At 37.5% G+C, this 25,946-nt stretch overlaps 1 protein-coding gene across 1 annotated transcript in view; it reads left to right on the top strand.

Moving 5' to 3' along the window:
- The first annotated feature begins 3,015 nt into the window (after positions 1–3,015).
- Positions 3,016–25,946, top strand: part of LOC114026736 (ketosamine-3-kinase-like) — a 33,168-nt gene continuing 10,237 nt past the window's right edge. Inside the window, exons 1-4 of the mRNA XM_027840453.1 lie at positions 3,016–3,176; positions 15,966–16,117; positions 16,755–16,846; positions 18,305–18,387. Coding sequence (XP_027696254.1) covers positions 3,036–3,176; positions 15,966–16,117; positions 16,755–16,846; positions 18,305–18,387 — 468 coding nt within the window. The 5' untranslated portion in view covers positions 3,016–3,035. The remainder of the gene's footprint in view (positions 3,177–15,965; positions 16,118–16,754; positions 16,847–18,304; positions 18,388–25,946) is intronic.

Raw genomic sequence — 25,946 nt, 5'->3', positions numbered from 1 at the left:
AAAGTAACTAAGTAAAATGGGATATTGCTGATCTTGTTTTGCAGTTAGAAGTCAGTAAGTAGGACACTTAAGCTTTGTTTAAGTGGGCATGCTTAATAGGCTCATGAATATTAACTTCTCTATCTTCTGGTGGGGCTAAGACACCATTTTTTGAACATGCGATGTATGTAGAAGGAAGGAGGACATGTCAAGGAGTAATGTGTAATAGGTGTGCCCAAAAGTACTGGAGTACTCAGCCACTGAGGAAACAGAGGAGGGACTTTGTGGCTGGAATTAGAAATAAATAGTGAACTATTGCTTTGGTGGGTGAGCCTATTCAATAGGACACCAGTTTTTGCAACTGTGTAATAAATGGGGCTTTTAACTTCATCCCTCCTGAGTCTGAATGAGGAATTTCTCACACATTTATAACTGTTGTATATTTGGAAGGAATACCAAGTTCTACATGGTAGATTTGCAGTTTCATGTGAGATCATGTTTTTATTGTACTGTGTTATGGAAATGCTTGTTTTGTTCTGTGAATTGAAAATTATATATATATATATATATATATATATTTAATTTATTTTGAATTATCAACAGTCACTTAAATAAGCTTTTGAGTTTTAAATTTTTCTCCCCTTCCCTTTCCACCTCCCTCCCCAAGATGGCAAACAATCTGATATAGGCTATAAATATATATTCCTATTAAACATATTTTCACATTAGTGAAGTTGTAGGTAAGAATTAGAATCAATAGGAGGAACCACCAGAAAGAGGAAGCAAAGCACAACAGCAGGAAAAAAAAACAGCAAATAGTATGCTTTGATCTGCATTTCATAGAAATTCCATAGAAAGAAAGAACTCCATAGTTCTTTCTTTGGATTTAGATAGCATTTTCAATCATGAGGCCTTTGGAGATGTCTTAGATCCTTGTACCGCTGAGAAGGGTTAAGGCTATCAATATTAGTCATCGCACAACCAGGCTGTTACTGTGTACAATGTTCTCCTGGTTCTGCTCACTTCACTCAGCATCAGACCACACAAGTCTTTCCAGGTTTTTCTGAAGTCAGCCTGCTCATCATTTCTTATAGCACAATAATATTCCATTACATTCATATACCACAACTTGTTCAGCCATTCCCCAATTGATGGGTATCCTCTCAATTTCTAATTCTTTGTCATCACAAAAAGAGCTGCTATAAATATTTTTGTACGTGTGGGTCCTTTTCCCATTTTTATGATCTCTTTGGGATACAGCGCTAGAAGTGCTATTGCTGGGTGAAAGGGTATGCACATTTTTATAGCCCTTTTGGCAGAGTTCCAAATTGCTCTCCAAAATGGTTGGATCATTTCACAACTCCACCAACAATGTATTAGTGTTCCAATTTTCCCACATCTTCTCCAACATTTATCATTTTCCTGTTTTGTCATATTGGTCAATCTGATAGGTGTGATGTGGTACCTCAGAGTTGTTTTGATTTGCATTTCTCTAATCAATATGGATTTAGAGCATTTTTTCATATGATTATAGATAGCTTTAATTTCTTCATCTGAGAACTGCCTGTTCATATCCTTTGACCATTTATCAATTGAGGAATGACTTGTATTCTTATAAATTTGACTTAATTCTCTATATATTTTAGAAATGAGGCCCTTATCAGAGACTGGTTGTAAAAATTCTTTCCCAATTTTCTACCTTCCTTCTAATCTTGGTTACATTGGCTTTGTTTGTACAAAAACCTTTCAATTTAATGTAATCAAAGTTATCTATTTTGCATTTCATGATGTTCTCTACCTCCTGTTTGGTCATGAATTCTTCTGTTCTCCATAAATCTGATAGGTAAACTATTCCTTGCTCTCCCAGTTTGCTTACAGTATCAGCCTTTATATCTAAATCATAAACCCATTTTGACTTTATTTTGGTGTATGGTGAGAGATTTTGATCTATGCCTAGTTTCTGCCATACTCTTATCCAGTTTTCCCAGTAGTTTTTTTCAGAGTGGCTTCTTATCCCAGAATCCACTGGGATAAGCCACTGGGGTCTTTGGGTTTATCACATAATAGATTACTATAGTCATTGACTACTGTGTCTTGCATACTGAGGCAAAGAAGAAACAAAGCTATCACTCTTTTAAGATGATAAGATGATATACTTAGAGAATCCTAGAGAATCAAGTAAAAAACTACTTGAAATAATAAACAACTTTAGCAAAGTTGCAGGCTATAAAATAAATCCACATAAATTATCGGGATTTCTATATATACTACCAACAAAGCCCAACAGCAAGAGATAGAAAGAGAAATTCCATTTAAAGTTACTGTAGACATTATAAAATATTTAGGAGTTTACCTCCCGAAACAAACCCAGGAACTATATGCACAATTACAAAATACTTTTCACACAAATAAGGTCAGATCTAAATAGTTGGGAAAATATCAGTTGCTCATGGGTAGGCCGAGCTAATATAATAAAAATGACAATTCTACCTAAGCTAATTTATTTATTCAGTGTCATACCAATCAAACTACCAAAAAATTATTTTACAGAGTTAGAAAAAATAATAACAAGATTCATTTGGAATAACAAAAGGTCCAGAATATCAAGGGCACTAATGAAAAGAAATGCAGGGGAAGGTGGCCTAGACATTCCAGATCTTAAATAGTATTATAAAGCAGCAATCATCAAAATTGCTTGGTACTGGCTAAGAAATAGAGTAGTGAATCAATGGAATAGAATATATATTTTTTAAAAGGCATAAAATGCCTATTCAATTGTATTGAATGAATGCATAAATTTCCCTGCAGAAAGTGAGTAGGAAGCAGCTTTTGGATTAGTTAGCTTCACTGGATTATCTTTATTCAGTAATGGTAGGAGTCCCCCGGAAGCGAAGCTGCCCAGGCTTTGACCCTTCCATTCCAGCAAGTGCTACTGTGCCCCGCCCCGCCCCGCCCCACCCCGCCCCGCCTCCCCACTTGGCCAGTCTTTTCCTGAGCCTGCGCGCTCCGCCCCTACCCCTCCCTTCCAAAGTTGCTCTAGTTCAAAGGAGAGAAAGATGGAGGCGCTGCTGAAGCGCGAGCTGCCCAGCTCCACAGTCAAAGCCACGGGCCACTCGGCGGGCGGGTGCATTAGCAAGGGCCAGAGTTACGACACCGACATTGGCCGGGTATTTGTGAAAGTGAACCACAAGCCAGAGGTCAGAAGGCGATTCTCTTCTGCCACCTTTCTTTTATTCCTTAGGGCAGGGAGTCCGCGGTGAGTGGGCGGTGCTGGGCTCGAGGCAGCAGGCCGGGCCGGGGCTGGCAGTGCGGGCTTTCTGGCCGACCGGGGTCAGCTCCCTACGTGTCACCCGGCTCCTCCCCCGAGGCGGCCGGTGGCGCGCTCCATCCGAGCTCCCAGGAGGCCTCGGCGGCCCCTGGGACCCCTTCTCGGGCCCTGCCTGCAAGTAAACGATGGCCTCTTCGGGGTCCGGAGAGAGACCTCTGCCTGGGCTGAGGGACTTAAGGCTCAGCCCTGGGCTCTTTTTATTGCCCCTTTGGTTTTTGGCCCTACCCTTTTTGTGTGCCTCCTCCCCCAATGCAGTGTAGAGAATTTAACCAGTGATTCTTTCGTTGCATAATTGAGAAGGGGAAATCTTGTAAACAAAACCCTATTCCTTCCCAAGAACAATCTAAATGCAGTTTTGTGGGGCAATCTGTGATCTAGTAAGGGAAGAGAAAGGGACAGGGGAAGATGGGACATTTGAACTACTTTATGTTCTTTAATGTGTATTTTTGAAATACTTCCCAGTACTGTGTTCCAAAGATATGTTTTGGGACATTGTGGGAGAATGCACATTAACAGGACAGGCCATGACAAAGAGTTGCCAACGTTTTATTTATACATGTACATATATACACACATTCACATACAAACCTATACATATACACACATACACATACGTGTGTGTGCGCCTGTGCTGGAGGTTTAGATAAATAACTTGAAATAGTTTTCTTTGCACATTGTTGCAGCAGAAGCTGACGAGGCAGCTAAGTGGTGTGGTGATAGAGGTTGGGCGTGGAGTTAGAAAGCTATGAGTTAAAATTTGACTTCAGACACTTAATAGCCGAACAAGTTACTTCACTTCTGTTTGCCTCAGTTTGCTTAACTTTAAAAGGGGAATTATAACAGCACCTATCTTGCAGGGTTGTTGTGAGCAACAAATGAGATCCCATGTAAATGCTTAATCCTTTCTCCCCCCACTTCCTTGATGATGAGAAATTGGCACATAGTAAACACTATATAAATGTTAGGTTCTCTAATGATAAATAATAGTAACAATTATTATTATTATACCATTTTTGTAATATCAGGAATTCTGTAAACCCTTAATTTGCTTTATAGTACTTCATCTCCTTTAGGATTTAATTCCTGGCCTTAACTTGGATAGTGAAGGATATAGGGCATTTTCCATGGTTAGTGTCAGGGTTGTTTTACCAAACTTTTTGAGTCATTTCTTTTTATTTGCAGGAACCAAGGACAAACAAGTATTCTCAGCTTGTTTTGCAAATTATGCTACCATTGTATTACTTTTCACTGTAGGCTTTGCATCTTCACTGCAACACATGCAACTTGTTAGGGATTTCTTTTGTGATGTTTTTGCCGTGGAGAGCAGAGCTTTCTGCTTTTACAAATATGCATTTTATAAAATATAAAATAAGATACCACACTTGAAAACTGCCTATTTTGCCTACCTCTGTTCTTAAATAAGACAAAAGCTTCTCGGATTGAGTTTCACAGATTGTACTTAAATGCTTAAAAATATTGTAGTAAATATCTTATATTTTCATAAGTAGTATATCTTATGGGACATGTGCAGAGAATCTAGAAGAACTCAGCTGTTAGAATTTCTACCCTTTAGGAAAAATTTCAGTCATTTTTTATCTTATAATTTTTATAAGTTGACCAGAAGGCACATGGATGGACCAGATAACTTAAGAAGGTATCATCTAGTCAAAACATAGCTATGAGTCAGTGACTCCTTGAGCCATAAATTCTTGTTGGCATGGTATGGTTGTTTCTTTGATCCATTCATTCCTCAGAACACATCTTTGCAAAGTCTGATCTTATAAAATGCTTACTGACCTATCACTCTGAAATATTAGTGAGTATATCCTTTCTCCAAGTATAGTTGTTGAGACAGGTGAAACTATTGCCTTTTTTTTTTTAAACTATATGTGATATTGGCATCATTTAAGAATCCTTATTCTATAAATTTGATTTAGATTTACTGTGTTGCACTATTGTACCAGATGTTTTTCCATGATTGTTTTAAGGGTTTTTCTTTTTCTCTTATATTGTCTTTATTCCAGGTTGATTCTAATTACTTTTTATTTTCACCTTTTTTCAAGTCCTTTTGTGTGGGACCCTTACTAGCAATGTTTCTGTATTACTGATAACATTTTAGAATTGAACCTATTAGCGATGCCTTATGAACACCTCTGCTCCTGCTGTTTCTTATTTTTTTCTCTTCTTTATTAACATGTTCATTTTCTTCCTTTCCATTTTTATTTTGAAGTGTAAGTTCATTTTTTTAATCCTTTGATAGATATTTCCAAACTTACCATAATGTGCATAAATAATAAATATTTGTTAGATGTCAGACAAGTCAGACACTTGTGCTAAGCCTTGGAGATACAAATGTAAAAGAGAAATAGTCTCTCTTTTTAAGAAGCTTACATTTTGATAAGGGAGATAATACAGGTAGAGAGCATGGCCAGGAAAGGGAGTTTTGATCTGGAAAGTAACAATGCTGGTGAATAGCACAATAAATAAGTAGTTCATTGGTATATCCTTTATATAAGCTATGGTGGTATTTATAGGATTAAAGCTCTCTGAGTGAGAGATAGAAGGCTGATGGAGGTAGAAGAAAGTATAAGTGCAAAAGCAGGCTGGAAAATGACAGGTTTGAAGTTGAGGATGCCTGGTGCTAGAGAGGACAGAGCTAGATGGCTTAGATCATATACTGGTTTTCTTGGAGTACACAACATGAAATGGATAAATACATTGGCTGTAGGCCAGATAAGAGGGGACTTTTGGTCATGTTGGTAGTAGTATTCTTTACTCAGGGCAAACTTAAAATAACTCTTAAACTACAACTTACTTGGTTACTTCTCTACCTCAAACTTGGGCAGAGATGAAAATGGGTTCTTTTTCCACTAATTATTCTTATGTATTCTCTGCAGATACTTAAAAGAGTCAAATTTTGACAAGAAAATTTTTTTCTGTTTTTTTCTGCTTTCAAAATTATATTGGGGAAAAGCAGAGGTTCAAAGAAAGAATAGACATTAAACATGGATGTTACTAGGCAGATTGTGGGAGAGGAGGAGCTGCTCAATTCTTGCTTTGCTTCTGCTTGTAAAAAATTAATTTGACAGCACAGCATAGTAGGCAGAGAACTGGCCTCAAAGCTGTCTTTATCTTTGTGTCATTTGCATATTTGATAAGCACACTATATACACTTTAATTCAGGTCATTGATACAAATAGCATAACAGGAATCACAGAACTTGGTTGGGGGGGGGTGTCCTTTCAGACTTATATTGACCTTTACATTGAGTCAAGCCGTTCAAATAGTTCCACTTAATTATATTAGCCTACCCATATCTCTTTAAGAAAAACTAAATTAAATGTTTTGCTTGGTAAGCAATGTCTACTTCAATCCCCATCATCTACTATTCTTTTCAAAAAAGAAAAGTATTTGACTGCCATGGTGTATTCTTAAGGAAGTCATGCTTGCTCATTGAGACTATAGCTTCTTTTTCTGTATATGGAATAGAAGGCAGGCTCACTGGCTTACTTGATTCTTGCCCTTCTCCAGTACTATAGCATCTCTTCCATTCTCAGTTTTTCAAAGGAAGCAGGCATAGTACAATGGAAAGAAGGATGAAGGTTGATATATAGCCATGCTTAGTACATGTGTGACATAGAGCAAGTCGTTTAACCTCCCTGGAGCCCAGTTTACTTATTAATGTGTGGGTTAGAGTAGAGGACCTCTGAAGTACTTTTCAGTTCTAGACCTATGGTCCTATAAACTATAGCTAAGCAATCACACATGCTAATTCTTTCAATACCATGGGACATAGTTTATCTGATTCTGGGAACTTGGAACTCATCAAAAGCAATTAGGTTTTCTCTTACAATCTCCCTACCTATTTTGGGTTCCATTTGCTTAAAAGCTATTTGTGTTCTATTGAGGCAGCTAGGTAGCACAGTGGATAGAGAACTAGGCCTGGAGTCAGTAAGACCTGATCTGTGTGATCCTGGGCAAACTTGCTTCAGCTTCTCCAACTATAAAATGGGCACAATAATAGCACCTATTTCTCAGGGTTGTTGTGAGGATCAAAAGACATAATATTTGTAAAGTGTCTGGCACGTAGTAGGCACTATATAAGTGTTAGCTTTATTTTGTTATAATTATCATTACTTATAGTAGTGATATGTCCTTCAAGTCTAAAGATAATCCTTTTTGGCAAAGAAAGCAGAAAGAGACATTGGAAAAGAAAACGTATCAGAGCTGTTAGACTGAGAAAGAAAGGTAAAAATATAAAGAATCCACCAGTGCCCTCCTCAGTCAGTCACTAAATATTTATTGAGCTCTTAACTATGTGCCAGGCACTGTGGTAAATGCTGGGGATAGAAGGAAAAGCACAAGACAGCTCCTTACCCTCAAGAATTTAAAAATCAGGGGAGATAAGATGTAAATAACAATGTACAATTGTACAAGGATAAATTAAAAATAATCAACAGAAAGAAGGCACTAGAATTGGGAAGGGGATTGAGAAAGGCTTCCTATAGAAGATAGGATTTTACCTGAGACTTTTGATAATTTATATTTATTTGATCCTGAAGCTAATAGGGAGCCATTGGCCAGATCTGTGCTTTAGGAAAACCACTTTGGCAACTGAGTGGAGAATGGTCTGGAGTGGGGAAAGAGTTGTGGCAGGGAGACCAACCATGGAGCAATATGGACCTGCACTAGGATAGTAGCAGTGTTAGAGGAGAGAAGGGGGCAATATAATAGATAATGTAAAGGTTAAATTGACAGACTTTAAAATAGATTGGATATAGGGAGTGAGAGTATGGTGGTACCCTTGAGTAACAGGTAAGTTAGGAAGTGACAAAGGAGTAGGGGAGAGATCATGAGCTCAGTTTTGGACATTTTGAATTTAAGATGTCCATAGGATATCCATTTTGAGATATCCAGTAGGCAGTTGGAGATGAGAGCCTGGAGGTCAGGGCTAGATAAGTAGATTTGTGAATAACCCCAAGGATGATAATTGAATCCACCATGATGAAATCACTAAATAAAATAGTATAGAGGGAGAAGAGAAGAGGGCCCAGAACAAAGCCCTGTAGGACCTGTGTGATTGGTGAGCATGGGTGAAGATCTAGCAAAGGAGACTGGGGAGCTTTGTTCAGCAGCATGTCTGTAGGAGCAGTGCTGAGGCTTGGCAGGGCACAATCAGTGATATGATAAGGGGGCAAAGGACTCAAGAGAAAAGGACAGTGTAGAGTTCAACTGGTTCACCAAGGGGTCAAAAAAGGGAAAGGAGAGTGTGGCTATTACTGGGTGATTGTCTGGGAGAGAATTGAAGGATTGAGGATTGGAGGTCATGGAATAGATGAAGAACAGGGTTTGGGGGCACAAGGAGGAGGGAGAGGCAGAATGACAATAGATTGTGTTTAGATAAGGGAGTTTCAGAGTTCATGAATATGAAGTGGCACATTTGTGGGTGATGGTGATGACCATCTTTGTGGTTGAGATGGGATGGACCTACTGGTCATGGAAAATGAATACATTGAGGAATCTGAGTTTAGGGTGTTTGAGTATCACTATGGATGCTGAAGCCCCCCTAATATGAGAGCAGGAATTGGGGAGGAAAGAAAGATTGTGAGCCAGGTACTGAACTCATTCAGGAAGGGGAATGTACTGGAGATGGGTAGACAAAAGTTAACAGAATTTTGATTGGGTTGTAGATATGGATTGAGTTAATGTCAAAGGGGAGGAGAGGTTGCTGAGTGATAGTAATAGGGGTGGAACCTGAAATCATCAATGGAGAGCAAGGAATATTACAATTCTACTGGACCAGTGAGCTGATAGGAATGGGTGACAATGCAGACAATGCTGGAAAAGGAAGCCAGGGAAGCTCCTTCATCATCAGGAAAGAGCCAGATCTCAGTGAGAGCCAGAAGATGGAAGGAGTGGGAAAGGAAAAGATTTCAACTGAAAACAAATTTGTTCCTTGTGGAGTAGGCATTCCAGAGAGCACAGTGGAAAGGGTATTGGATAGTATTGGGGTAAGGTGTTGTGAGAGAGAACTGAGGTAGGAATAGGAATAAGGTTTTGGGCAGTGGAGGATGAGAAATAAGGTTTAAATAATGACAGCCAAGGGTTCAGCATAACTTGGTTAGGGAGGATATTACTAAGAAGTAGATTGTTAATAATTGAAAAATTTAGATAGATTTACAGTGTCCATAGAGTTTTGATCTGGGAATGGAGTCCTTTCAGAGCCTTGGGCAGTTCAGGTGAGGGATCAAGTATGTGGAGCAAAAAGAATGGTGTTACTGTGCTTCAGACTGGAAACTTAATGGAATGGTGCCCTCTCCTCTCACCGCAGTGGCAGGAGACTCTTCCTCTTCCTACAAGACAGACACAAGAGCAGTGGGTTGGCATGGCCTGAATGGCTCTTTCCTTCTGGGGTGCACAGCAGCCTTCACATCTAGAAGTGATGACAAGTAGATGAGGACATGTAGCTGCAATAACTCCTTGAGAGCAAGAAATAGTAAAATAAAATCAAAAGATTAAAAAAAGAAGAAATGTAATACAGCTAGGTCACAGTTAATATGTTTGAATAATATGAAATTTGTTTTGATGTGAATTACAAAATGATACCAAATCACATGTAATATAAGCCAGAAGTGTGAGCTAATTGAGGGTTTTAATTTGTTCCACATGTCCTAATTGGCCTGTCGTCACTTCTAGATATGAAGTGCTGCTGTGCAAAACATGTTGCCAACAATTATGTTAAATATTTTAAGAAAGAGAGCTTAGTAAAGTGGACAAAATAGATGGAAACATTGCCAAAAACAAAAAAGAGGAGGCCTGTTACTGTATTACAATAAAAAATCAATGGCATTGAATGGCATGAATGTGCCTATAGTACTCTAAAATAGAATAAAATGTTAGAGTGCCTGACTCTATATCATAAAATGCAAGATAAAATAAAAAGGCAAAGTTGCATCAGCTTTGTGTGTCTGGTAAACAACTACAAAGAATAAAAGTGTTATAATGATAGAAATGGAATGTCATTTAGTTGTATGGATTGAATACTGCAACCAATATTCCTCTTGGCAGAACAGCCATTTTTATACAGAAGCTTCAAGTTTATTGAAGGCAGTAAGAGAAAATATAAATAAAATGGATAATGAAGAAACTTTTAGTGCAAGTGCTAATTGATTCAATTGCTTTAAAAATTGAGTTCACTTGCCCAGTGTTAAAATTACTAAGGAGACAGCCAGTATAGATGAGCTTTATGTCCTATTTATGTCCTAATGTTTGAAGAAAATAATTTTTTAAAAAGGTTAAAACACTGATGAACAAATTTTTAATGTGGATTAAACAGGCTTATTCTTGGAAAGAATGCCTTCCACAACTTACATTTCTTTTTTGGGGGGAGGGGGGGCACAAGGCAGCCCAGGTTAAGTGACTTACCCAGGGTCACACAGCTATAGAATTTACATTTCTAAGAAAGAAAGAATGCAGCCTGAATTTAAAGTATCCAGGATACACCAGTATAGAAAAGAAGAATTAGGGAATGAAACCTGTCTTAAACGAAGTGCATGAGAAGAAGAGTATCTGGGAAAAGAGTACATGGAAAAAGAGTAAATGGACAGAGGAGAATTGAACATATATATAGATTTTGGTGTAGAAATACACAAAATTCACAGCAGGAAAATATGTGGGATTAGAGAAGAGGGGCTGAGCGAGGATAATATAGGGAGGGAATAGTAACAAGCAAAACAAACTTCATGATCCTGAGAGTAGGAGGGAGGGAAAGGCAGAGGAGGGAAGGGAAAAGAAAGAACTGGCTACTTGAAGGGGTGCCTATCACCTGGGGAATGGTTAGATAAATTGTGGTATATGAATGGATATTGTATCTTAAATGACAAAAGAGGTGATTTCAGAGAATCCTAGGAAGCAAGAACTGATGCAATATGAAGTGTGCAGAATCAGGAGAATAATTATACAACAAAAACATTGTAAAAAAAAACAACATTGGAAAACTTAAAAAACTCTGATCAAAGCAATAACTAACCACATTTCCAGGGGATCTATGAGGAAGTGTGTTACTAATGGAGAGTTGATGAACTCAAGAAAGTGTGGGAGGAGACTGTCTGGACACAGCACTATGTGGATTCATTTTTTTTAACTGTTTATTTGTTGCAGGTTTTTTTCCATTTTCTTTTGGGGAAGTGGGTTTTAGGAATGGGAGTGCCACAATGCCAATATCAATTTATAAAGGAGGAAAAAGACCAAGAAACATTTTTTAAAATGCACAGAGAACAGAAAGTAGTTCCAAAGAGAGCATAGACAAGCAAGATAATTTTGAAAATAATGAGTAAAATTTAGCATATATTAAAAAGAAAACAAACAGAAGTAGAGATTCACTGTTTCTTATGAAATCCTCTTTTTTATGTTCTACTTTGTTTTTAAGTTAACAATATGAAACATTTTTTAAAGAAAAGAAAAGTACTGCAAACAGCCAGAAAGAATGAGTTCTAGTACCAAGGGACCTGTCAGGATCGATCTTAAGACTATGCTTCAAAGTTTGAAGAAGAGTATTTTGGAGTATTTATCCTTCAAAACAGTGCATAATTCTAAAGGGGGAAGGGATCTTTAAAAGAATAGAGGGCTTTCAAGCATTCTTGCTCTCCATCACTTTTTTTGTTGTTGTTGTTAGGCAGTCAGGGTTAAATGACCTGCCCAGGGTCACACAGCTAGTGAGTATCATGTGTCTGAGGCCAGGTTTGAATTCAGGTCCTTCTGACTCCAGGGCCAGTGCTCTATCCACTGCACCATCTAGCTGCCCCTGCAGGCATTCCTGATCAAACTTTTCTATAGGGTAGAAACTCTGAAATTAAAACACAGGAGACACATAAACCTTGAAAACACATTTCAACATTTGGGAGAGGCTCTTGATAATCAAGAGTTTATATTAATAAAAATTCCCACTGTCTCTGAGAGTCACAAAGGCAAATGTAGTATCTAGGGGAGTTTTTGTAAAATTTCTTTGGTTTTAGGAAAAGAAAGGGAAAATAGAATAGGGAAGAAATGAATTAGAAGGGAAAGGGACTTACTGCTTTCCATGATAGTAATAGGCCAGAAGAAGAGAATACCAACCTGGAGATAGGGTGGACCTCACCCTTCTGATCTGGGTAAAGGAGAGTTGAACACACTGAGATACACACATCTTGGTATAGAAATAAATTGAACAGGAAAATAGGAAGTCTCTGGGAGAAGGAAGTTTAAGAGAGAAGGCCAGGTTGGAAAGGGATTAGTCACAGGCAAAATAAATTTCAACTAAAGAGAGAAGATTAATGCAAGAGAAATAAAGTATAAGAAAAAGTGATCAGAGGAAGATGTCATTGTGCTAGGATTTAGGGGAGCCCGAATTCTCCTCAACCACCCTAATAAATCTTAAAATGCCCCATTAACTGGCAAAATAAGGAGAAATCACCCCCCTTAATTTCACACGGCCCAGGAGTGAATGGACGAACCACTGGAATTCTATAGGAACTTTGAAACAAGGCAAACTGGTTGAAAACAGTTTCAGGGCACCAGGAGAGGTCAGACGTAGGGCTGGAGGGATGGTGGTTTTAATGGAAGCAGATGAGAGAATAGATCTAAGCCCAGTGGCAGGCTGTATGTAAAGACCATAAACCTGAGGCTAGAGCCCAGCATGAGAGTGGTTGCCGTAGAGTTGTATCCCATCAAGATCAGGGAAGGGGCCCTGGCAAAACCTAGTACAGGGGACACAACAGGAGCCCTATGTTAAGAGGGAAGATTGAGGCAGAGCCTAGTAACTGAACACCTAAGGAATCCCTTGAAGGAAGGGCTTTCTTAGTCTTAGCCACCACATTACCTGTCTAGTCTACTCTGTTTAGAAGTACGGGAATATAGTCTGACCTAGGCACAGGCCACCCAACATAGACACTGAGGCTGTTGAAAAGAACAAACCAAAGGAAAAACAGAGAAACATGAAGAAATAGCTTGAACTGAAAGACACCCCGGCAGTAAACACCATGATAAAAAGGAAGCTCAAAAATAGTCCAGTTTCCAGGAGGAAAAAAATCTATCCAGGCCACAAGGACTACAAGAGTACCTGGACGAAAGGAAACCAGAAATATAAAATGGAATAGCTGGGGAGGAAAGAATGGCAGGGAAAATTGATACTTTAAAACAGACAGTAGAAAAGCTCATCCAAGAACTGAATATTCTAAAAATTAGAATAAGCTAAAAAGAAGATAAGAACTATACCTCAAAGATAATTGTGGTAAACTTTGTTTTAGGCCCTCCAGCTTTGTTGGACCTTCTAGCCTGGTTATTTCAGCTTCCTCCAAGTTCTAAAAGGGAATTTATTCAGAGCTCAGTTTACCTTCAAAGTAACCTGAAGGGGCTGATTTTGGGGGCTTGGAGAAAGATTTTCACCTTATTAGAAAAAAGTAGATTCAGAAAAACTAGTGTTCAGTCCTTGCTGGGCCTGGATGCTTTGATATTGTTGGTGGTCATCATCACCCAGTTGCTTCGGGGAGGCCTTCTGAAAGGTCTTAAAAGCTTCAAGGAAGTCATTTGTGTAAACTGTTTGGTTTTGAATGGCTGTTTTGGAAATGACAGTGCAATCTGAACCAGCATAACCCAATCCTATGCTATACGGACATAGCCAAGCCATTGAAGGGTGATATGAAGGACCCTAATAATGAAATAATGCAAACTAAGGCAGATCCATGGAATTTTAGAATTGTGCTGAAGAAACTATTTGAATTTTTATTTTGTTAATTTGGAATTTGAGAGATCACCCTCAATTTTGCCTTGAGAATTTTGTTTTGATCCTTTGATGCAAGGCAGTTAGGGGAGGCATTTGAAAGGACAGTGATAAATTCCAGGATCTCAGAGACATTTCAGGAATTAGGGATATAGATAAATGTGCCGATTGCCCTTCATTTAATTACCCAAGAACATAGGTGCTGCATCAGTTTTAAAAGTTCACACTCTTTCCCCTGAACTTTGAATTCTTTCCCAAGAGCTTCATTGAGAACCCCCTGAATAGCTAGAACTCAAGGCCCAGGAAAATTTCCACAACCCAGAAATGATATTGCTTGCACATGGGAAATAAAGGACATGTACTAGCTGAGGTGAGTCTCTTGCTGCTTTGTTTTTTGTGTTGTTTTGCATCTCTCCTCCAGCAGTAGCAGCACCTACAGAGTTCCTGGTGTGGACTGGGTGGGCAGTGACAGTGTAGACCCTCAGCAACCTTCTCCATACAAGAGCACAGTCAGGCCTGCCATATTGGACTGGAGTCAGGCCCCAGCAATGGTAGTACAATAGTGCTCAGAACTACAGCAATACTGTTCAACATGGGGCAGAATAGCTTAGGCCCTAGTAGTTGTAGTTGTCCTGCTCTAGCACAGGAGGTAAAGTAGTTCATCCTGGCAGAATAAATAGCAGCCATGCTGGCCAGTGGACCCCGAGGGCAGACAGCAGTGGAAAGAGACTCAGGTTCTAGTAGTAGCAGACCTCATTGCATTGGCTCCCAGCATAAGTAGCTATCCAAAGGGAAAAGAGTGGGCACTGGCATCTGCAGTGACAAAAGGCAGGTCTGCCGTAGCTCATTGCGTACTATAATGTGAAGCTGATTAGACTCTGTGTTGGCAATATAACACACTCAGTGATCGTTGTACAACCTCTCCCCGTGGAGCTGTTGGAGGACCATAGGGTAGCATTGTTGGCTCTCATTAGGCAAAAAATGTATATTCTACTCCCTGCCCTAATGGGGCTCTTAGGGAGGAGAAGGTCCTTGCTGGTTTTCCAGTAAATGCTAAGCAAGTGATAGTACAAGGCAATTCTCTCTGACATGTGATGAGGATTAGTGAATATGCTGGAAGTGTCATTATTTTTGCTGGTGTTTCTAATTTTTTACATTATGAACTACAAAGATTTGGCATCACCTACCACAAAGACCCGATTGTTTAGATTGGGAACTCAGTACTCCCTGATTCAGCTGCTTTCAGGGAACTTAACATTGTTTTGTTTTTGTTAGATTTCTGTTTTAGTTTTTCCTCTTCCTCCTTCAGTACATAAATAGCATTGTTATAATAAAAAGAGTTTAGACTATGCTACATAATCACATGAGCACCTTGAAATTGTAAATGGCAATTCTATCTGGCTTACTTTTCTGATGTGGACTTAGAACATCTAGAGATTTTTTTCTTTTCTTTTTTTTTGGGGGCAATTGGGGTTAAGTGACTTGCCCAGGGTCACACAGCTAGTACGTGTCAAGTGTTTGGTCTGAGGCCGAATTTGAACTCTGGGCTTCCGGACTTCAGGGCCAGTGCTCTATCCACTGCGCCACCTAGCTGCTCCATTAGAGAATTTTTAAAGTGTTATTAGCCTCTTTGGATGTAACTATGCCATAAAAATAGCCTATTTTGTTTAAATTGTTTGACATTTGGATCCCATACACAAGCGTAATTCTTAATTCTACTGTATTTGAAGGTTTATTTGGGGACAAGTTGTTTTTATCAGTTCAATTTTGATCAAGAAATTTTTGGTTTGAAATGTTCTTTTCCTAGAAATTGTCTCATATATCAGAGTTCATTAGTTTTTGGTTTTTTTTTCTCCCAGTATTGACCTTTCTTATTTCTTCTCCTCATTACTTTCCTGACAGGCCAAAAAAATGTTTGAAGGTGAAATGGCAAGTTTATTTGCTATCCTGCAAACAAACACAGTGAAAGTACCCAAACCTATGAAAGTGATAGATGTGCCAGGGGGTGGGAATCTACTAGTGATGGAGCATTTGGACATGAGATATTTAAACAGGTAAGTCTTGGACAAATTTTCTCCTAAAGTTTGCATAATTCTTCCTTGTAGTGGCTTGTTTATTCCTCAATCTTTTTGTACTCTGAGGAGATGGTTTTGATGAATACTATATTAAAAAGACATGGCACCACAGCACAGTGTGCTTTCCTACAGAATGTATAGTAGTACCTTTAGTACTTTACCATCATATTCTGTGGAATACTTACTAAAAGGTAAACAGAAAGGAATATTTCAAGGTAAATTTGTTGGGTTTTTTTTTGGGCAAGGCAATTGGGGTTAAGTGACCTTCCAGGATCACACAGCTAGTTAAGTGTCAAGTATCTGAGGCAGGATTGGAACTCAGATCCTCCTGACTCTAGAGGTGGTATTCTATCCATTGTGCCACCTAGCTGCCCCCTCAGGGTAAAATTTTTGAGGATGATCAGGGCTTAGAACCTCAGAAGGGGAATAGAAATATCAAAAAATTATGGTCTTTCACTAAATTGGTTTTAAAATTCTGTGTTAGCCTCATACTTAATTATGCCATGTTTATGTATTGTGCCTTAAGATTTTAAGGGCAGATTTTTTTTTTGGTAACTTTGGTATTATCTCTTTCATCTTTTATTGGTAGAAAAATTGATTTCTTTTGATTTTGTAGTCATGCTGCAAAGCTTGGATCGCAGTTAGCCAATCTGCACCTTCATAACAAGAAGCTTGGTGAGACTCTCAGGAAGGAAGAAACAACTGTTGGTATGGTACAATGGTTTAAATATGTATATACACACATATATACACATACATATATACTGTAAGAATAACTCAAGCAGTAGAACCATTTAGCAAAAGTTGGGATTTATACTGAATTTTGAAAAGCAGCCAGTTTGGACAAAGTGAGGTCGTAAGAGCCAAAGAATGCCAAATAGAGCTGGTATGTAGATTGCTTTTAGGAATGAGTTGTATAAACTTATTTGCCACAAACATGTGCGCATTTAATAAATGTTTGCTTAATGACTGAATTGAGGGAATGCCTAAGGCAGAGGTTCTAAACATTTTTTTGTATCATGGACCCATTTGGTAATCTGGTAAAACCTATGGATCTCTTCTTAGATTAATATTTGTTGCGTATGTTCATAATTGAAGGAAATCTAAATTTCAGTTAGAGGTTATTTTAAATTAAGATGTAATTTTTTCCTGTCCAAATTCACAGACTCACTGAAATTTATACAGGGACCTCTTGAAAGTCTGTGGACCCACAACTAACCTTAGTTAGTTCTAAGGTTATCTAAGATAATCTATAATTTCTAGAAGTGAGCATAATGCAAATTCATTTTGGTATTACATCAGTTGGGGAATCTCTATTAATTAGTACTTCTTCAATTCTAAAAAAGCTTTATAAGCCATAAAATAAAGCTTTATACATTCGTTATTATTACCATAATACAGTGGTGAATGAAGTTCATAATGGTGATCCTTTATGAAGCAAGATTCTGAAGTACGTTAATAATTTAGTTTTTTATTTCCATTGGTATAAATTTATGATGTATTTTCATATGATTCTATACTTTGAAATTTGAGATTGAATTGAGTAAACCATATAGTATAATTGTCTGTTAAGCAGAATATCTGATTAATCAAAATACTTCATTCCTTGACTGTGCATAATACTAAAGAGTATGTTCTAAAAGGCCAGACACAGATGTCATTAATCCTTATACCTTTTGCTCTGCCTGTACTGTATTTCTGTCCTTAAAGATTTGTTTAACTACAAGTTCTAAGGCACTTGAAGTTGTGATTGAAGTACATAATCTTGGCTCTCTCAGAAGTAAGTATCCTGAGTTGGTCATCAGCAAATGTATTTTTTTTTTTAATGTTGTTAGGAATTTTAGTTCCTTAAAGAATTGACTTCCTTTCTCTTTTTCCATCCTCCTGAACTTCCTCTTCTGCTATCATCAGCAAATGATACTTTGAGTTACTCCTTTTGGAACCAGGATTACTTTCCTGATGTTCTCTTGGTGAAATTCCCACTAATTGTTGGTGTTGGTTGAAACACCAATTATTTATCTGTAGATAAGAAAACAAGGTGAAGAAGAAGACATTCTAATCATTTCTGAAAGTGACTAAAGACTGGAAGCTGTTTATTCCCATGAGTGGGAGCCAGGGCCTCTCTGAGGAAAGTAACTGGTGGTTTTTGTTCTTTTGCTTGCAAAGGGAAAGGAGGAGGGCAGGCAGAACTTCAGTTTGTGGACCAATTTGGGTTTCATGTGGTGACCTGCTGTGGATACCTCCCTCAGGTAAGTGACATGGAAGGTTGTCTCAGTTTAATTGGTCACCTCTGGCTATTAGATTCGTATGGACAAAGCTACTTTTCTTGTAAACTTTTAAATGCAAAATTTATTATGTTATCTTTTATTTGTCAAGTGCTGAAAAAAAAATGACAGGTATATTTGCTTTACATTCAAGGACCTGATTAGTGTAAAAACTAATGTGTTATATAGTGATGCTTTACTTTAGAATGGCTAAGAATTAAACATTTTTTTAAAGATTAAAAAATTTAACCTGGATTTTTTTCTTTCTTTAAAAGTTTTTCTTATTCTGAACTCAAACACCAAAATTAATGTTTTCACATACGAAGTAAATAAAAAGAGGATTGTATGTGAAACTGTGAACCTCTGTTATGTACAACTTGCTTTTCCTTTTAAGTATATAATAAATTAAGCATTTAACTTTCATAACTGTTCTGCTGTTTTTCCCTCTGGCCTTCCTTTTGTTTTGCTTTTTGTTAACCCTCATACTAGCTTTCCTGTGGTGAGAGCAATATTCTCTCCTTCCCGCCATTCCCTCTCCCTGCAAATTAGACTAATTTTCTCTTAATAAATATTGAAATGATCTAGGAAACTTGAATGACTCAGGGGACTAAAAGCTCAGTCTATTGACATCACTTCCTTAGTACAAAACAGAAGCAACAAGGAGCTCCAGGATGCTTGGCTGATGGGCCATTATGGGCAACCCAGAGGTAGGGAAGCTTCACTCAGTTGGGTCAACTTACAATATCCTTGATAAATATTTTTGTTGAATAGCCTTCCCCTGCTAAGGCTTAGTAAATCTTCTTTTGTTAATGGTTAACTGTCCTCTGAGTTCTCATTTCACTCCAATATTGAACATAGACTATTAAGGGACTGTCTTTAGTCAGGCCAAGCCCAGAAGTCAGGCCTAGCCCAAAACGTACACTCCCCAATTGAATTAAAGCAAACAAACAAACAAAAATCTTTGTAATAATCTTTGTAATAATACTAATCTTTGTAATAAGGTTAGTTGCATAGTCAACAAATTCCCATATTTGAGAATGTATGTCTTATTGAGAACCTCATCTATCAGGTGCACTGTAATTGTGATTGGTCATTGCATTCATCAGAGTTCTTAAGTCTTTTGGAATTTTTTTTCTAATCAACAAATGATAAAAAGTGAGATCTTGATCTTGTATCCTCTGAAACTTTTTTAGTTATGTGACTATAAATATTGAATCTACTCTAGAAAATGTTTGTGAAGGCCTGTTGCTTTCACTTATTCTGCCTTCATCATTAATACCACATATATGTATATATATATGCACACACATATATATATAATTTTCATAAAGGATTTTTAGGGAAAGTAGTCATGAGTGGATAGGTAGTAACTGATATTTTCTCAGTTGCCTTTATAACTTCTACAAATTTTTCCGAGTGTTTGGTATCCTCTCTTTTAGTTATTTTGAGATTGGATCTTTTAATAACTTAAAATTTTTGTTGCTTTTAGCATGGCACTCATTGTATACTTGGTCTTGTCTAGCTGCTCTTCTCATCTTTATTTTCTTTAGTGTCATTTCTATTTCTTCAAGTTGAAAAGAGCCAGGTAGAGTGGTTTCATTGTTATTGATGGAAAAAAAGGTGTGAATTTATCTTGACAGATATTTTCATGTTCATTGTCTTTATTGTTTCAACCTTAAATTTTCTTGGCATGATGTAATTTGAACAGCTTTCTTGCCAAGCTTTCTGTAAACTTATTTTTACCTCTATTGCTTTCCATTATTTTGTGGATAATACTTTCACCATCCTTATTCGCAAGGTTTTGCAAATGAGTTTTAACTTTAAACTGGCATAGCCCTTAGTTTCTATCTCTATGCAGTTGGCAAGGAATCAAGTACTGGCTGACTGAGGTGGTTTCTTTGCTCTTCCCCTTCCCTTGTTCTAGTGTTGATTTCCAGCAGTTAAGTAAGCTTCCTTAGGAAATGGTGATAATCTGTGTCTGTGTCTTTTTTAATCCATTTTCTATTTTGGCTTCAGATGTTTTAGTAGTATACTGTATTTCCTCATTTTATTCTTCTAATTTGGTATTCAATTTGATCTTTGCTCTAACAATCGTCAGCCATGTGACAGTATTTGGACAGTAATTTGGGAAATGACTCCCAAATTAGTAATCATTTGTCTGTTAGGATACCATTTCATTTTTTGTGATGCCTGGTATTTGACTAGCACTTTCTAACTTTGCTTGAAGGAAAAAAAATTATTTTTTAGCACTTGACATTTATTTAATTAATACATATCACAGTAGCACTGGAAAGTGGCTCTACTGGCTGGGGTACATTACTTAAATTTTTGCAAACAGGAATGTGTGAGGTAGAGACTCTCAATTAATACCGTCTCTCTTTCACTACTGTCCCATCAACTTGTAAGACCCTGCAAGCCAGATAAATCCTTTGATTTTGTTTTGTTGCTGAAGAGGAGGAGGTTTGAACCATTTAGACTCATAATTTAGGGCACAGGAAGCAAAACACAGGACTCAGTATAATCCACCTACAGGCTCAGTAAACTTCAGGAAAGGAAAGCCCCCAGCTTTGCCCTTACCTATAAGGAAGGCCTTGCTGAGCAGGGCCAGTTGATTGCTGAGATTTCTTGAAGAAAAATTAATCCTGTGCAATTGTAATTTTTCTGTGTGGATTGTAAACTATTGGCCTCTTTCTTTTCTATATTTTCAAGAGGTTTTTTTTTGGCCATGCTTCCCAATTTTTACCTGTGCATTAAAGTCATCAAAAGAAAAGTTGATTGAATTTGGAAGGTCTTAGCAAGTTCTTGATAGAATTTCTCTCTACCATTTCATATTCTCTACAGATGCTGAACTGCAGTTATGTCTGTAGATTAAAAGCTTTTGCCAAATCTAGTATTCATGATTTTCAAAAATACAAATAGGAATAGCTTCATTTTTAACATTATAAAAAGTATCTATCTACAACAGGAGCCACAGTTAAAAGCATTCCCACTAAAAACAGATGCAGTGATTAAATTAATGTATTAAAAATTAGTGTAATCCAGAGATTTACATAATGTTACTTGAAGAGGAGAACTGCGGGGGATGCGAGGGAGATGGCAGGGCAGGAAAAAAAAATTATGACTGTATCTGTTGTCAGTATAGTGAACTCTTTTTAGAATCTTTCTCCACTGCAAATTTGGAGAAATTAGATGGTTTTTCTTTTGTTTTTCTTTTTTTACTACGAAGTTAACAATCAACAAAGATATTTCAATATATAAAAAAAGATTGTGAATCAGTCTGTGAAACAACAATGTTTACAGTTCATTTTTTAAAATATGTGTTCAGTTTAATAATTTTATTCTGTTTAACAAGATTATCCTGTTTAAATTGCCCTGCCTGTTAGTAACAAAATAGCATCCCCTTCTAAGCCTTTGTTCTCTTCTGCATAAATTTTAAAATATTTCGTTGATGCTCTTTTCTTTGTTTTTTTTTTTTGCATCTCTTGATACCCACTGAATCACCTTCTCCCAAATAAAACCCTCCTCCATTGTAACAAATATGCAAACAAGCAAAACAAGTCAATGCATTGGCCATGTCTGAAAATCTATGTCTTATTCCTTGTCTTTAAGACTAATACCTAGGATATGCTTCATCATCAGCCTTCTAAAGTTGGTAATTGTATAAATCAGAGTTCTGATGTTTTTCAGAGTTGTTTTCTTTTGCATCATTGTGATCATTATGCAAATTATTCTCCTGGTTCTGTTCATTTCACTCTGTATCAGTTCATTCAAGTCTTCTCAGGTTTCTCTGAATCATTGATGTTGACCATTTCTTACACATCAATAATATTCTGTTAATTCACATATCACAATTTATGCTGCTATTCGCTTTATTTCCAGTTTTTTTCAGCAACAAAATTTATTACTACAAATAGTTTTGTACATTTGGGCATTAGGAAATTTTTTTTTCTATTGTAACACAGCCAGTTTCTGTCAGAGGCAGGACTAGAATCCAGGTTTTCCTGCCTCTATCCATGATGTCGTAATTGCCTCATTTATTATAATATTGATAAAAAATTCTAGCATATTGTATAGAAAACCAAATGGGCATGACCCAGCTTGGCCCTAAAGAAAAGATATGAAAATGTAACTCCCTCCCCTTTTTGTAGATGGGATACTATATACTGTATATACTGTTGAGCTTCATTGGTATGTTGATTAGTTTTACTGAATGGCTCTTTTCCCCCTACTTTTTTACCCTTTGTTATAATGAATGGCTCAATGGAAGAGGAATGAAGGAGATATACTAGGAAATAAAGTCATGTAACAACAAAAGACCAATAAACATTTTTTTAAACAACCGAAACATACAAATAAGCAAAAATATAAACTGTATGGTATTGGAAAAGAAATAGATAGTGCTTAAATTTAACAGAAACTACAAGTTTGGCAAGTGATCAGGAGAAAAACCTTCAAATACAAAGCAAAAGACATTTAAATAATGCAATTCTATTCCCAGTAAAAAACATATAGGGAATGGAATGATGTGTTCCAAAGAGCAATAGCACAGGATGATCTACTCTGCTGATCTGAGCTTAACCAAACAGGAGAAAAGATGAACGTTCAATAATGAAGAAGAGTTTGAAACATTCTGGAAGAAAACCAGAACATCCCAAGCAGCAGAAATACAGAAGGAATAAACAGATGCAGGAAGTAAGGAGAGCAGTAGTAATAGAGTAATGACAACAGCAGGACTGGTATGAGACTTGTTTTCTGAATATACACAAGGAGATAGGAGTAAAGTCAGAAATCTGGAAAAAGTATAAGAAGGTGATAAATGTATTATGGACAGAACCTGGTGACACTGGCTACAGGTGAATTAATGTTTTTTTTTGTGTGTGAGAGAGGGTACATGAAAGGGGGAGGAGAACAGGGGGATAGAAAGGAGTGTGTGATGTGCTGGGATCAAATCAAGGATTAGCAATGAGGGGAAGATGACCTCTGTGGTTTTAGAAAGAGAAGAGTAATGAATGAGGAGGAGGAGGGCGAAAGGATTGAAAATGGGGAGAAAGGAAGAATACCTCCCACTTTGGCACTGTTGAATGCTCCTATGGATGAAGAGAAGATTTCTGTGAAGGGAGATGGGGATCTTAAACTGGGTATACCTGCATGATTTGGTGTTTGGAAAGTCTACTTGTCCTACATGGAGAGGGAGACGTTGGAACTTGTACATGGGACAGTAGGAAAATATGGGCACAAGGAGATTTTGAGAAAAATGTGGAGGGAAAAAAAAAGGTAACCAGGGGAGGATATAGCTCAGAGGTGGAGCGCATAAATAAAGACTTGCGGGGAGAGGGCCCCTACCATTGGCAGTGTCCTCTGACACTTGTAAGAATTGGAATTGTTCTGGAAGTGAGGTGTAATGGGAAAGGAGAATCCATGGCACAAGTCCTACAAGGCAGTGGCAGAAAGCACCTAGAGAGGCGTGCATAGAAGGGATACCTTGGAAGCTTTAATTGCATGAGGAACACAGAGAAAAGAGACAACCCAGATCATTATAAGGATCATGAAACAGAGAATGGTGGAATTGATTAGGCAGAAGGAGAGGATGGATAATGAAGAGAATGAGAGGAATCCTTTTTGTAAAGGTACACAAAAAATGAAATTAAAAAAACAAACAGGAATAATTGAAGGAGAAAAGGAGGAATCTTCTTGACTGAGAGGAAGAAAGGACAGGGCTGGGATGGGGAATTATACATCTAGATAAAAGCAGAAGGAGAAAAAGGAACTAATAAAACTCCAAAGGAAATGGGTAACAAATGAGAAGAGAGGATCAGAGGTATTAGAAAAATCTGAAACAAAAATCTACTACAGAAGTGAGTGAAGAAAAGCCTTTATTATACTTCTTGCGAGAGAAGTAGGCACAACGCACTCTAATATGGCAGGTGCTTGCTGGGTTCAGTGGTAGAATCAACTTTTAAATGGTTAATAAGATCCATACTCCACCCACCAGGGCTAGGATTGGTCTCGTTCATCTGAGTTACACTCTTCCTGAACAGCCCATCCCATGTTCCTCCATGTTCTGTTAACTCCTCCTACTTCATGTGTCACATGTTCAAAATGGTGGCTATCTCAGCCCTCGGGGTGTGTCAGTTAATATTCAAAAGCTTATTAAGTGAAAAGCCTTTGTCCTGTCAAGGCCCATGTCCTTGACCCTGACAGGTTGCAACTGGTTTAGCCTCCAGGGCTCTTTCTTAAGGAACTAGTTGTTTGTGGAATGTTTGGCGCACTTTCTGTTGGTTGAGATCCACAAGATCTTGGAAGTCCTCAGCATCCCCTTGTTCTGCTGTGGAAGCCTAACTCCTAATCCTTTCTTACAGAGGTAAAGGGAAGAGAGCCAGAGGGAACAGGGACACCTGAAAAAAAGGTTAAAGTAAAGTAACTGAGGGAACATAATATTGTGTTTACAGCAGAAGAGGGAAAAATTAATAACTTGGGGGGGGACCCTCATTGTTAGAGATAGAAGAAAATATAAACCTAACTTTCATAATTTTAGGTGTGACCTAATTAAATAATACATTAAAAAACAAAAATAGTGACTTATTGGATAAGAAAATAAACCCCTACAATATGTTGCTTACAAGAAACACATTTAAAAAGCAAAGGTATAGGAAAAATAAGTAGTGGACAGTCCAGTTAAAGTAGAGGGATGTAATATGAGGTAATTTATTCACTAAATCTTAGCATGAAACACCCCTTAAAGTTTTAGGACAAATACTTTGGTTTAAAAAAACTACCTATGTAACTTATTACCAGAAGATTGATCACCGAGTGGTAAGCATGTTTTAGCCATAGCAGTTCACAAAGATTGTCTACTAAGGAATAAAGAGACCATAATCTACACTACTAGAAGGAGTACTCACATACGTTAAATTAAATTATATGTTCTGGAAATTTAGAACTTGTTTCTCCAGTATTCACTCATTTATTAAACATTAACTAGGTGCCAAGTATGCACTTCAGTAAGTGCTGGGGGGAGGTAAAAAGATTTAAATAAGACATCCTTTGCCCTGAAGAAGCTTATACCTAATAGATAAGATTATACAAACAGACATAATGCTAGGTAAAATATAAATATTTAAAAAGGGTACTACATACTATGAGGGAGTATACATTTGTATAGGTTAAAGGAGAGATTTGAGACACTTAAGTTTTATGTATGATACACTTAACTCAGCTTATTACAAAAAGCAGGGGATATGTGGGATAGTTCCCTAATTCTTTGAGGTTGATAAAGCTATTGCATCTTTATAAAAATGTGTCTCTCCATGTCAGAGACAGAATACTGGACTGTATATCACATGGGTTAGGCATAGTGTGATATTTAAAGATGTAGGCTGTCAGATAACATAGTTGTCATGCAAGAGCCAAAGTCTATCCAAGTCAGTCATTGCACAATGTGACTGTTACTGTATAATGTTCTCCTGGTTCTGCTCATTTCACTCAGTTCATATAAGTCTTCCCAGGTTTTTCTGAAGTCTGCCTACTCATCATTTCTTTTTTTT

This window comes from Vombatus ursinus, unplaced genomic scaffold (assembly GCF_900497805.2).
Source record: "Vombatus ursinus unplaced genomic scaffold, bare-nosed wombat genome assembly UNPS02004704.1, whole genome shotgun sequence".
Lineage (NCBI taxonomy): Eukaryota > Metazoa > Chordata > Mammalia > Diprotodontia > Vombatidae > Vombatus > Vombatus ursinus.
The sequence above is the reverse complement of the archived record's forward strand: the minus strand, read 5'-3'. Positions and strand labels throughout refer to the sequence as shown.